Source organism: Macaca mulatta, chromosome 2 (assembly GCF_049350105.2).
Source record: "Macaca mulatta isolate MMU2019108-1 chromosome 2, T2T-MMU8v2.0, whole genome shotgun sequence".
NCBI lineage: Eukaryota > Metazoa > Chordata > Mammalia > Primates > Cercopithecidae > Macaca > Macaca mulatta.
This window is the reverse complement of record NC_133407.1, coordinates 5,163,657-5,177,781: the sequence shown is the minus strand read 5'-3', so window position 1 is coordinate 5,177,781 and position 14,125 is coordinate 5,163,657. Positions and strand designations below refer to the sequence as shown.

The 14,125-nt window shown below is 41.0% G+C and overlaps 1 protein-coding gene and 1 long non-coding RNA gene across 5 annotated transcripts in view; one reads left to right on the top strand and one right to left on the bottom strand.

The window, feature by feature from the left end:
• Positions 1-4,086: 4,086 nt before the first annotated feature.
• On the bottom strand, positions 4,087-12,425 carry LOC106997184 (uncharacterized). Its single transcript, XR_001443316.3, has 3 exons — positions 11,325-12,425; positions 6,602-6,681; positions 4,087-4,290 (listed from the first exon to the last, which is right to left on the bottom strand). It is a non-coding gene; the product is annotated as an uncharacterized LOC106997184 (long non-coding RNA).
• Positions 11,679-14,125, top strand: part of OPA1 (OPA1 mitochondrial dynamin like GTPase) — a 96,469-nt gene continuing 94,022 nt past the window's right edge. For all 4 annotated transcript variants that reach the window (XM_015132525.3, XM_001087037.5, XM_015132524.3 and 1 more), the window contains exon 1: positions 11,679-11,880. In XM_015132525.3, the coding sequence (XP_014988011.1) occupies positions 11,849-11,880 (32 nt within the window). In that variant the 5' untranslated portion in view covers positions 11,679-11,848. The remainder of the gene's footprint in view (positions 11,881-14,125) is intronic.

Here is a 14,125-nt window from a genome sequence, read left to right as displayed (position 1 = left end):
GCTCTAAACCTGTAGTCCTGAGGCACCGGGAGGGTGAGTGCAAGAGCACGGTAATTCCGGTGACTTCTTTGCTAATGAAGTAGGACTCATTTTCAAGTCCACCCTTTATCAAACAGATCTCTATGTTGCAATCTAACATACAGAAGACTGTATCTCATGATAACCTTTTCTTCCAGTGCTTTCAAACAGTGAGGCTTTAACACTTACATGAAACAGTTCTGAAAATTAAAAACACTTCCATCTCTTTTATTCTCTCTGAACAGACAATATGTTTTAATGGAGCAAATTCTCAACTTTCAGACTGCAAATTCAAGTGCATAATAAATATTGCATTTCTTGGGCTGGGCGGGGTGGCTCACTCCTATAATCCCACCACTTTGGGAAGCCGAGGCAGGTGGATCACTTGAGGTCAGGAGTTCGAGACCATCCTGGCCAACATGGTGAAACCCTGTCTCTACTAAAAATACAAAAAGTAGCCGGGTGTGATGGTGTGTGCTTGTAATCCCAGCTACTCAGGAGGCTGAGGCAGGAGCATTACTTGAACTCAGGAGGCGGAGGTTGCAGTGGGACGAGATCAAATCATTGTACTCTAGCCTGGGCAACAGAGCGAGACTCCATCTCAAAAACATCTACATCTATATCTATCTATGTATCTATCTATCTATTGCATTTATTTAAATAGACTTAATTTTAACTGTACACCTTCATTTAGTTGGTTTCTGGGAAGCAATTGCTGCCATTTTGGTAGTTCTCTCAGTATGAAAAATAAAATTAAGTCATTCTCCCATTATAGAGAGTGTGGTGGTTAATTTTATGTGTCACCTTGACTGGATTAAGAGATAACATGACAGCTGGTAAAGCATTACTTCTGGGTGTATCCATGAGGATGTTTCTGAAAGAGACTGATTTTTGAAGCAGGGACTGAGTAAGGGAGATCTTCCCTCACTCAATGTGGGCAGGCACCATCCAGTCACCAAGTTCCTGGATAGAACAAAAAGGCAGAGGAAAGGAAAATACCCTCTGTCTCTCTCTTCCCCTCCCCCTCTCTCCCCCGGGAGCTGGGACACCCATCTTCTCCTATGCTTGGACATTCGAAGTCCACATTCTCCCCATTCCAACCAGAAACTGACACAAATACTATCCTGGCTGGGTTGTAGCCAGTTTTCTTAATGTATGTGCTGATTTCCTTAATTATTTCTTCCTATCTCTTCTGGCTATAGGATGGCTCCGTGGAATCCATTTTATTAACACCAACAATTAGTTGTTTCACACCCTGTGTGCAAGGCAGAAGAGTACGATCTGTCCGTTCTTGGAGATACCAGCTTCAAATTTGCCAACACCAGCAGCAATAATCAGGACAACACAGACAACCTGATATGTCCCTATAATCATGTTTTTGATAAAGTCTCCCTGGCCTGAGGCGTCAGCGATAGTCACTTGCTGGTCTCCAATTTCCACAGGGAGGTATCAATGGTAAGTAATATCACATTCACACTCAGCCTTCAGTTTATCCAACACCCAGGAATAGTGGAAGAAGCCCTTTCCCATCTCAGCAGCCTCCTTCTCGAATTTTTCAGTGGTTCTTTTTGATGCCACCACATGTGTAGATTGGATGGCTAGTAGTGGTGGACCTGCTCGAATCTACGTGTCCAATGGTGACAATGTTGATATGGGTCTTTTTCTTTCCCATTTTGGCTTTTAGGGGGTGGTTTTCATGACACCTGTGTTCTGGAAGCAAACCTGCGGCAATAGGAATCTATATGTATTGATATACATATACATATATTTCTATTCTTACTATAAGTAGTGCTTTTGGTGGCAGAGTTAGGCAGTCTAAACAACACTCTGTTTTCTGCTATTGCTCCCAGTTTTACCTGTGGTTAAGTTGGCCATATGACTAGGTTTTGGCCCACAGGATGTGGGGAGAAATGAAATAAGTCATTTCTATGCCAGCCCTTACAAATTATCTCAGACAATCCTCCGTGCTCTCCAAAGTGACCTTGGAAGCCACATGTTTCAGATGGAGTAGCTGGGAACAACCTGGGTCTTCAGTTTCCTGCCTTTGCAAGAGCTCCCAATGCACATCAGACTGCCATGTGAGAAGGAAATGACCCCGTATTGTGATTAAGTCCCTGAGATTTGGGGGTTTGCTTGCTCAAGCAGCGTATCCCATTCTGTCTCAACTGATACAATCACTGCATGCACACTACGTGTCAAGCACGACTCTGAGTGCCCATACATTAACTAATTTTATAACGAGATACACATATTAGCAAATATCATAACATCATGGTAACAGAATGATACAGAAGGACATGCCTAAAATGGCCATTGAACCCCAAATTTACCACACATGTCCTTCCAGTATTTCTTCTCCATTCTTTCTGCTTGTCTAAATCTCACCCTAAATTTCATTTCAGTTAAGGAACAAAGCGGCAAACGAGATACGTTAAAGTAAAAAGGAAGAAGTTCTAGTGTGTGTGTTTATTTTATATAAACATGTGAATCCAGTCTATTTGCTAAGAACTTCTTAAGAGCTGTGGAGTCCTAAAACCTCTCCTGCTGATAGAGCCTGGTAAATTGACTGCAGAAAGTGGATTAATTTTGCCTTCTCTAAACACAAGCACCACTGCTGTTTAGGTGGGCCTCCAAATGGGGAAAGAGTAGGTCCCGTTGTTCTAGTGGTGTTTGTGAGTTGGACCAGGATTATAGCAGTTGTCGTAGGATATAGCCTCAACTTGATTTATCTTGGCCCTTCCTACCACCAAGGATTCTTAGGACCATACAAAGTATGAGAGAAAAAGGAGACTGTCAACAGCTTGTGACAATGGGCAGCAAAGATGTGGGAGCTGGTCCCTTTGCAAGGCACACAATTTGACTCACTCTTACAGAGGAGGACGCTAGCAAGCTAGAAACTAGTTCGGTGTAGGCACCACTAAGAAGAATCACCATGCGAATTTCTCAAAGCCTAGTATATATATTTTTTTATTGTACAGGCCAAGTTACAGAATAGGATGAAGGTGGGGATTATGTTTTTAGTCTAAAACGGAAGCAAAGAGAAACAAACCAGAGTGTGAGCAAAAAATACCTCCAAGTAGGGGGAGAAAACCTCAGAACTGGGGGGGTGGGGAGGAAAGGGAAGGTACAATTTTGAACATGACATTGGCTTAAAAGATTATAAATTGTAAGAGGCATAGAAACTTCAAAAAAGAAAGAAAAAACTCAATTGCAAAAGCTTTTAATGATGGGAAGGTTGAAACAGAGTGAAGAAAAGCAGTGGTGTGCTGCTCAAACAATGGTGTAGGGGTAAGTGTTTAACAACGGGCTCTTCCAAAATCAGTGTGTTCATATGCACGTTTCTTATAAATTTTACTGTGAATAAATGCTTCATTACTATCAATCCTATCTATTTCAACAAAGAAGCTGCTCACATCACTAACCTATGAGTTTAGCTCTGACATGAATATGGGTTGTATTTTCCTGCACATTAGTGAATAAGAGAAAAGTGAAACAATGAAAACGTACATTAGGAAAATTTAAATTAATGAAGATGTGCAAGACTTCTTTACTGAATTAGATAATAGTTTTCAAATACTGAGAGAATATTTTCTCAATTCTCTATGTTATTCACAATGTAAAACCACAGACAGAATACACTTTAAAATTTAATCTGTAGTATTATTTTTTTCCATCACTTTCTTAAGATTAGATAATCAACAAAAAACAAATCAAGCCCTGATTTGTAGTGTGTGCTGATTTCTACAGTGGAAATACTGCCACCATAACTAGTTTCAAGCTATACCAGCAACATGTCCCTGAACACAGAGTTAGAAAGAGAGGCGCAGTAGTACCTCATTGTATGCATAGTGTTTCCACCATACAAACGTAATGGACGAAAAAACCAAGTGCATCGAAAATAGTTCTTTATGCTTAGTAGTCACAGGTAATCTCTGAAGTCCCCCAAATTTCTAGCACTCCTAATCCCTTCAAATCTGATGAATCTGATTATGTTTAGGTGGCATGAATTATTTAGGAGCCTGAAACCTCTCAAGAGAGTGTTAGGAAGGGACACTGAAGGGAAAACACTTACCTCTTCCTGCTCTCTAGGCATGTCTCTCCTCCCATTTTTGCTTCTCTGAGGCCCTCTCTTCTACTCCAGGCCTCCCAGCAAAACCTGGTTTTCTTATAAAACCAGAAGAGCCTTGAATTGCCAACATTTCTCCTGCTAACATCCCCAAGGCAAGGTTACAAAAGCTGGCTGTCTTTTCAATGAGGACAGAAGAGAGAAGTCTGGAAAACATAACATAAATCGAGAATGTATCTCACTTCAGGAGTTGGTACAGCTGAAGCAAGGCTTCAGTGTGAACACTGACAATGGGGCCACATGTTCGCAGCCAGTAACGTATTAGATTAGCAATCCCTGGCACAGTTTTTCTAATTGATACTAAAATACCCGAAAAGACTTTATCATATATATATAATATATACATATATACTTATATATTTATACTTTTCTTTTTCCTTTTTTTTTTTTTTGACAGAGTTTTGCTCTTGTGGCCCAGGCTGGAGTGCACTGGCATGATCTCAGCTCACTGCAACCTCCCCCTCCAGGGTTCAAATGATTCTCCTGCCTCAGCCTCCAGAGTAGCTGGGATTACAGGCACACACCACTACGCCCAGTTAATTTTTGTATTTTTAGTAGAGATGAGGTTTCACCATGTTGGCCAAAATGTTCTCCATCTCCTGACCTTGTGATCCGCCCGCCTCAGCCTCCCAAAGTATTGGGATTACAGGTGTGAGCCACCGCGCCCAGCCATATGTATACTTTTATATACATATATGCATATATAATATATACATGTATATACTTACAATATATACATATCTACTATATATAATAGATATACTATATTATATATACATATATACCATACTGTATATACATATATACACTGTATGTATATACATGTATATACTTATTATATATACATATAAGTATATACACATATATGTGTACATGTATATATGTATATACTTATAATATACATCTATATACTTACAATATATGTATATATTAATAATATATGTATATATTTTATATATAATATATATGTGTATAACAATGAAAACCCTCTAGCCAGAATCATAAAGGAATAATCACTCTGGAGTAGAATTAAAGGGCATAGTTATGGTCAATACATACTTTACTACATAAAAATAAAGGAGGGGCTGGGTGCGGTGGCTCAAGCGTGTAATCCCAGCACTTTGGGAGGCCAACGCAGGCAGATCACCTGAGATCAGGAGTTCGAGACCACTCTGGCCAACGTGGCGAAACCCCATCTCTACTAAAAATACAAAAATTAGCCAGGAGTGGTAGCGGGCACCTGTAATCCCAGCTACTTGGGAGGCTGAGGTAAGAGAATCGCTTGAACCCGGGAGGCAGAGGTTGCAGTGAGCCGAGATCGCACCACTGCACTCCAGCCTGGGCAACAGAGTGAGACTCCATCTCAAAAAACAAAAATAAAATAAAATAAATAAATAAATAGCAGGATGACAAGAAAAAACAAGATGATAGCTGTAAAAAATATTGTATCAAATAATAGAAGGAGATCTCATATATAGAGGAGTAGCCTAGTACCTGGCACACTAAATCAGTCTTTACTATGCATATAATCATAATAGTTGTTATAACAGAAAGATCCGAAGGAAGATTGTATCTCTGAATTTATTAAGGGACAAGAAAAAAAATCAGACAATAAGTTGGCATCTTCAGTATAATGAAAGAAGCTTGACCTCTAAGATACAAGCACAGTAAGCAATACAAATAAGTAAAGGAAATATTTCAAGTTTTATAATTCAAGAGTAAATCCTTAAAACTACTTAAAAAGCAGGAAAAGGCAAAAGTGTCACTGCAAAACAAAATGAAATTTCTGACATGCAGTAGATTCCAGAAAAGGTATAAAAATCTTTTTTTAAAAAATGTTAAACATAGAGGATTTCTAAACAACGATTAGAAGTACAATTTTAAAACTACAGCTAGTTCCAGGTGTGGCTGTATAAACTGATTCTTTCCTGCCCTTTCCCCACGCCATCACACTCACACATTCCATATCAGAGATAAATCATTACACACAATCTCCCCACAAAGAAGTCTGAATCCTCACCAGAAGCTGTGCATATGGCAAAGGGTAAATAAGTTTGCTGACCAGTTGACCTTAGAATAGGAAGATTTTCCTTGATTATCTAGGTAGGCTGATCAAATCACACGGATGCTTACATGTGGAAAGCAGAGGTGGAAGGGTTAGCATTAGAGTGATGTGGTGTTAGAAAGATTTGACCAGTCATTGCTGCCTTTGAAGACAGAAATGAGGCACAAGCAAAGAAATGTGGGCAGCCTCTCAAAAATGGAAAAGGAAAAATAAAAAAGGATTCTTCCCTAGAGACCCATTTCTTATTTCTGACCTTCAGAACTATAAGATCATAAATTCGTTCTGTTTTAAGCCACTAATTTGGGGTAATTTGTTATAGCAGCAATAGGAAATGAATACAAGCCGGAATAAATTCCACACAGCACACAAGGCTCTTTGCCTTTTATGCTCACCTTCTGCTCCTCGTCTCTATACTAAAGAGGCTGTCTTCTGTTGGGTCCATTTCATTTTTCTTCTGTATGCTTCTTTGCATCTTTTTTTTTAACAAAAAAAGATACATTTTAAAATGTTTATAATGTTAACTTTCAATACATGCAAAGTGAACAGAAAAGTATAATGAACTCTCATATACCCACTGCCCACCTTCCATGGTTATTAACCTTTTGTGATTCTTGCTTCATCTAACCCCTACCCACTTCCCATCCTCCTCATGTAATCATTCTTCATAGTTTTTTTAAAATGTAAAATGTACATACACAAATCTAAAATTTTAAATGAACAAATCTTCACTATCCCTTCTGACAAATGGATGTGTTCATGTAACCAAGACTGCTATCATGATATGGAACGTTTCCATGTTTCTAGAAAGTTCCCCAATGTTCCTCCCCGCTCTCCATATCTATTTTTCCTGGTCTAGAGTATCATATAAATGGATGCTCTAAATCAAGCTTGTCCATCCTGCAGCCTGCGGGCTGCATGTGGTCCAGGATGGCTTTGAATGCAGCTGAACACAAATTCACAAACTTTGTTACTGTTTCTTAAAACATTATCAGTTTTGACCAGGCACAGTGGCTCATGCCTGTAATCCCATCACTTTGGGAGGCCAAGGCAGGTGGCTGACTTGAGGTCAGGAATTTAAGACCAGACTGACCAACATGGTGAAACCCCATCTCTACTAAGAATACAAAAATATTAGCTGGGTGTGGTGGCAGGCACCTGTAATCCCAGCTACTCAGGAGACCAAGGCAGGAGAATCACTTGAACCCAGCGGGCAGAGGTTGCAGTGAGCTGAGATCACGTCATTGCACTCCAGCCTGGAGTGTTTGTAGGGTACAAAAAATTAGCCAGGCGAGGTGGCACGCACCTGTAATCCCAGCTACTCAAGAGACTGAGGCAGGAGAATCACTTGAACCCGGGAGGTGGAGGTTGCAGTGAGCCGAGATTGCACCACTGCACTCCAGCCTGGGCGACAAAGCGAGACTCTGTCTCAAAAAAAAAAAAAATTATATATATATATCCTCAGACTAGGGTTCCTAGGAAGCGACCGTAAATGTTTGTTCATGAGGATCATAACATGCTTTTCTGAGGGATGGGGAGAGTTTGATAATGATGATGGTGTAAATATGTGTAACTGCAGCTGATTGTTGGCTTCTCCAGGAAACCACAGAGGAAGAGTACAGTGTGAAGGAACTTGGAGATCTCCCAGGAAGAACTTTGCAAAAGCTTTTCTGTAAAAATGTAAATATAAAACTTATGAAATCAATTTTAAACATTTCCATTTCCATTCACATCTCTCATTACCTTCCTTTCTGAAAATTTCTGATTTGCTGGATAATTCTGAAAGGGTCCCTTTTCCTGCTAAGGTAAATATTTTGAGTTTTACCTGTGAATTGCTCAATTCCTAGCTGAACATAAAATTTTAGTCTAAAGTAGTAAAATTGTTTCACGACTTCTGGATCAGAAAAATATTTTAACATGTTTTTACAAGTAATTAATACACAAGTTCAGAGTACGAAAGGGTTTACAATATATGTAAGTCTCCCTCCCACTCATGAACCACTATCTTCAAGACCTTCCTTGACTCTGCCCTTCACTAGGACTTATCAGCTCCAGTGTTTCCGTGGGTTAGGCATGTAACATAAATGAGTAATGCAAGTGTGTCTGTTGTATAATGTCATATTAAATTGTATTCTTTCAACATCATATGATTTACTTGCATACTTGTGTTCTTTTGCCAAAAAAAAAAAAAAAACCCACTCTTTCTCCTTATTTTGGAAACGGCTGACCCTCTCAGTCCTTCATTTTCTCTCACTTTTGATATTGTAACCATCCAACAGGTTCTTCCTGCTCACTGCACAGACAAAATCCATTCACTGAGACCATGGCATTGCAATAGAAAAAGAGTTTAATTGATTCAAGGCCAGCCTACGCAGGAGAACTGGAGTTATCACTCAAATCACTCTCCCTGAGGGCTCTGAGGTTAGGGGGTTTTATGGACAATGTAGTGGGCAAGGGGGTAGGGAATGGGTGCTGCTGACTGGTTGGGGATGAAATAATAGGAGAACATTCCTCGTGTACTGAGTCCACCTCTGGGTGGGGCCACAGGATCACCTGAGTCATGAGTCATAAGTCTCTATGGGGTGAGTCTGAAAGATACCACAAAAAAAAACAGTCCTAGATTCTATAGTAATGATGTTATCTATAGGAGCAATTGGGGAAGTCACAAATCTTGTGACCTCTGGCCACATTGATTCCTGAGCAGTAAGGGACTATAGAAACTATACCTACATCTTAGCACAGTTCAGGCCCCTCTCATGATCCTATTCTCTTGGCCTTTCTTACAAAGGTGGTTTTTGGTCCCTGAGCAAGGAGGTAGTTAGCTTTAGGAAGCGACTATTATAATCCTTTCTTTCCAGTTAAACTATAAACTACATTCCTCCCCAAAGTTCAATTGGCTTAAGTCCAGGAATGACCAAGGACAGCTTGGAGGTCAGAAGGAAGATGGAGTCAACTATGTCAGATTCCTCTTGTCATAATTTTGCCAAGGCAGTTTCAATACAAGTAGTAGTTCCCTTTCCTCTTGATTTTTACTAAGAAAAGTAGAAGCACAAGCTTCATGATAAATAGCAATTGATGTGTTCAATTTCAGAAAGATGAGGGAGTTTGACCTACTGGAGAGGACATGAGTGCCCGAAGGATAAAAGTACTACTTGGCTCCTGGTTCCAAGACATTTTTTGTATATAAGAATTGAAGGTTGATGTTGTTAGGCGTCCTGATATTTTTATGATTTTTTTAAAATCGAAATTTCTTGATTTTTATTTTGGCAACAAATGTAGTTTTTGTTTTGTTTTGTTTTGAGATGGAGTCTCACTCTGTCACCCAGGCTGGTGATCTCACTCTGTCACCCAGACTGGTGATTTTTCTGCCTCAGCCTCCTGAATAGCTGGCTAATTTTTTTATTTTTAGTAGAGACATGGTTTCACCATATTGGCGAAGCTGGTCTCAAATACCTGACCTTGCAATCTGCCTGCCTCGGCCTCCTAAAATGCTGGGATTACAGGCATGAGCCACTGTGCCCGGCCCAAATGTAGTACTATTTTTAAAACACCGGATAGGCCAACACCATTCAAACAAAACAGGTCTGTGGGCTGAATTTGGTCCAATGGTGGCAGTTTTGTTATACAACAGTTTGCCCTCTTCTCATGGCAATACTATGTATATATGGGAGATTATTCGTTATCAGGACATACAGACCTAAAGCATAGGTTTTCATGGCTAGTATGGATGTAATTTATTGTCTAGTTTCTATACATGGACATTTATATTGATTCCAATCTTTTGCCATTTCATACAGTAGAGAAATAAACATCATCATGCATACATCTTTGCATATGTGGGAATGATTCCACAGGATAAATGCCTAGAAGTAGAATTGCAAAACAAGGGCTTCATAAAACATAATGATAACCACATATAAATGGTGATGGAGGTAAGTTTCTCCTTTTTTTGTGGTTAAAGTCTTTTATCCTTAATTTTTCTTTTTTGTTGTTGTTGTTCAAGTCTTTTGGTTTCTCTTATTTTCTAAAATAACAAGGAAGTAATGATTACAAAGACACTATTTGTACAACCCTACAATCCCAGGAAGATCTACAGTTTGCATAGGTGGGTATAGCAAGTTGCTAACTGGACCTGCCATTGAAATAGTCACCACAATAAACAAAGAGAATTCCAAGAGTCCTGCATTAGGGAATTGTACTGCCAGTGACTAGGTCTTCACTTGGTGGTATTGTGAGTGCATGGGTCCAGACTTATGATTCTGACAATTAAGGGAAAAGGAATTTTCTTTATGCTCTGTGTATTTGTGTATGTGTGTGGCATGGGTGGGTTGGGCGTGGGGTGGGTAGCGAGCAGGAGATGAAAGGTGCCTGAGGTAAAAAGGATGCACAGGACCCTTTGATTTTAGTCCCTAAAAATTGGCTTCATAACCTTTCACAGGCCACATCCCTTTTATGGGCTCTAGTTTCCCTTTAAAACATAAAAGGTTTGTGTTGGAAAGGAAAAGGAGTATTTAAAGCCACAAAGCCGACTTATATTACCTAAGGAGAGAATGCAGATAGAGAGGGAGAGGAGCTCAAGATGGCTGGCTGACATCTGGGCCTGCCCAACATTGAGAAATTTGGGAGGGGAGCCAGCAAAGGCGCCTGGGAGCAGCAGTTCCGGACAAAAAGGAGAACGTGACATCCAGAGAACCAAGAGAAAAAGTGGCTGAAGGAGTGCTCAGCACTGGCATCTCAGCTGAATGCTGCGGCAGGCTCAGGGGCCACAAACAATAGGGAGCTGATGGAGGCCTTGGCGAAGACCATTTCAACAAACTGATGGGCTTAAAATCAAGAAGAAAGTTTGTTTAAACAGCTAATGAACAAATCATTTTGACGCCTTTTATAAACCACACAAGCTTATTCCAAACCCGTTACTGGCCTAATTGATTGAAGTCCCTTTCCGACCTGATCCTCAGAGAGTCTAAGGGACTTGGCCTATCCACGACTCTTCCTCTTGCTTCTCACCTCCCAAGATTGCCCTCAGGATGTGAAAGTGCTTTCAAACAAAGATGCCCAACAAAGAAGCTGGGCAAATCTGCAAGAATTAGTTTGTATTAATCTATTACTGTATTTCACCTTGCACTCTCCTTCGTGCTTCGTGCTTCGTTTCCTTCGTGCTCCCTCAATATCCAACTCTTAATAAATTCATGGCTCCCGGTGAGCATTCACCACTTCTGATTCCACGCCTTTAACCCTTCCCGTCCCCGCCCAACTCTCGCTCCCTCCCCTGGCCAAATCTCCAACCCTCAAGGCTAATTCTGAATTCCAAACCGGAAGCAAGAGGGCGGGGCCACGTGACAGGCGATGGATTGCGCCAGTGCGTTCCCGATGCACTATGCGCATGCGCTAGTCCCCGCGGACCGTTCGTGCTGCCCTCCTAGAAAGGGTGAAGTGGTTGTTTCCGTGACGGACTGAGTACGGGTGCCTGTCAGGCTCTTGCGGAAGTCCATGCGCCATTGGGAGGGCCTGTGCCGCGGCTCTGTGCCCTTGCTGCTGAACGCCTCTTCCTGGGTCATTCCTGGACCGGGAGCCGGGCTGGGGCTCACACGGGGGCTCCCGCGTGGCCGTCTCGGCGCCTGCGTGACCTCCCCGCCGGCGGGATGTGGCGACTACGTCGGGCCGCTGTGGCCTGGTAAGTGCAGGCTCTAATCTGGCCCTGTTAATTCTGGGGCCTCTTGAGAGTGGGGTTGTCTTATCTCTATGTCCAAAATGTGCAGATAACTCTCAGGCCAGGCCGAGCGCAGTTGGAGAATTCCCAGATGTTCTTAAGGACCCAGAATGACAGGAGCCCTGCCTGGGCTGACGTTCGGAGCCGGCTTCAATTCTGGTCCTTGTCTCTGGCCCTATCCAACCCGAAAATTCTGGACGCCTCTCAATCTTGGCCTGTCTCTATTGTCCTTCTGTCTCTGCCCTTTACACTCTTGTGTCCTCAGTGTTCTGTCTTTCTCTGGTTGCCTTTTTTGCCTTTTTTCTGTCCTCTCCATGCCAGGTTTGGCTCTGTCCATGAGTCACCTCTCTCCACATTTCTTCTAACTCTCGCTGTCTTCTTTTTCTTCCATTTCCACGCCATGCGTACATTGCATCTTCAGGTACCTGGGCTCTTCTATCGGGTAAAGGGGCGTCCGTCTCTTTCCCTAGCCCGCTGATAGGAGTCAGAACTAGAGCAGTGACGCACACGGTGTCAGAGGTGGTGATTCGAGATGCCCTTTCAATAGCATTTTTTTTCAGTGTGTAGAGAGGGAGACTTGCTTTTTGATGCAAGGTTGTGAAAGTGGCACCACCGTTCAATCATTGTTGCTCTGGGCTGGTTTAATTCTAAAAAGAAAATCATAGAAATCTTTTCATTTCTGTGGGTTACTATATGCATTGTAATGAGTTTAAATTGGATTTTATAGGAAATTTTGTTCTAATATCCTTAGATACCTTCAAGCTTAGCTCATTGTTGAAGGCATTTGGTAGGAAGTAATATGCGTCAAGCAAAATTGGAAAAACGTGGTTTTCCTGAATTAACTTATAAACACTTGTCTTGAATTTTTTCCAGACCTTTTTAAGTGTTGTAGATAATTTACCGTGTTTATAAGGAATGGAATGTATTTGTTAGTTTTGTTTTGTTTTGTTTTATTTTGAGCCGGAGTCTCGCTCTGTCGTCCAGGCTGGAGTGCAGTGGCGCGATCTCCGCTCACTGCAACCTCCACCTCCCGGGTTCAAGCAATTCTCTAGTACCTGGGATTACAGGCGCCCATTACCACGCTTGGCTAATTTTTGTATTTTTAGTAGAGACAGAGTTTCACCATTTTGGCCAGGCTGGACTGGAACTCCTGACCTCATGTGATCCACCCTCCTCGGCCTCCCAAAGTGCTGGGATTACAGCCGTGAGCCACCGCGCCCGGCCCAATTTGTTTTATATACTGGAGTCCAAAATGCAGAACTAGACGAGATACAATAGTTAACGGTGTTAGTTAATTAGAATTATTGCCTGGGTATTTTTAATCTCACGGAATTTTAGTCTTTGAGTAAGTTCACAGCCCTTGGTATTAAAGTAAGTTATTTACAACCTTTGCATTTCTACTTCTCAATATTGAGCGGGGAAACGTATCTGATTTTCTTTAACTAAAAAGAGAAAAGCCTGCAGAAGACGGCATTCTCTGTTGGAGCGGTTAAGGTGTGTAGGAAGAACTACAAAGATGGAGTTTTAAAACCAACTGATTTGTAAGTGGTATTTATTTAATTGGATGTCATTGGGCTAAATTATTTCTAAAGTTACCATGGATACTATTGAGTCATGGCTTAAAAATGTCTCCTGGTGATGGCACAGTTTAGCTACCTAAAGAAGTAGAGATGTGGGAAGCCAGAAGCCCCAAACTCTGGAATCTGTCTTTTGCTATAGTTCCTTTGCATGTTGTGAAAGAATACAGTTAAATTCCTGCTCCCTAACAGATGAGAGCATAAGCATTTTTTTGACATACATATATAAATGCGTGCTCATGGACATGTGAAAAGATCAATACTAACATTTATTTGGGTGCAATAAATAATTTGTGTAAAATTATTTTTAAAAGAATTACATATCAGGAAATGATATATTGATTAAAAGTGATGGTCATTGAACAAGAGAGTAGTTGATTTCTAGGGGAAACCTATTTTGCATCATATTTGATTTTTAGTTTTGACTGAATATTGAAGTCTATATTCAAAATTCTTTTCCTTTAGAACTGTAAAGGCATTGCTACATTTTCTTCTAATGTAAGTGTTTGGTGCTGCTGAGAATTCTCATGACAATCTGTTTTTTTCGTCTTCATGATTATCTTGTTTTTCCCTTCACGGAACCTCTTAGGGTCTTTATCCGTTATCCTAAATTTCTCAAGGCTTGGACCAGA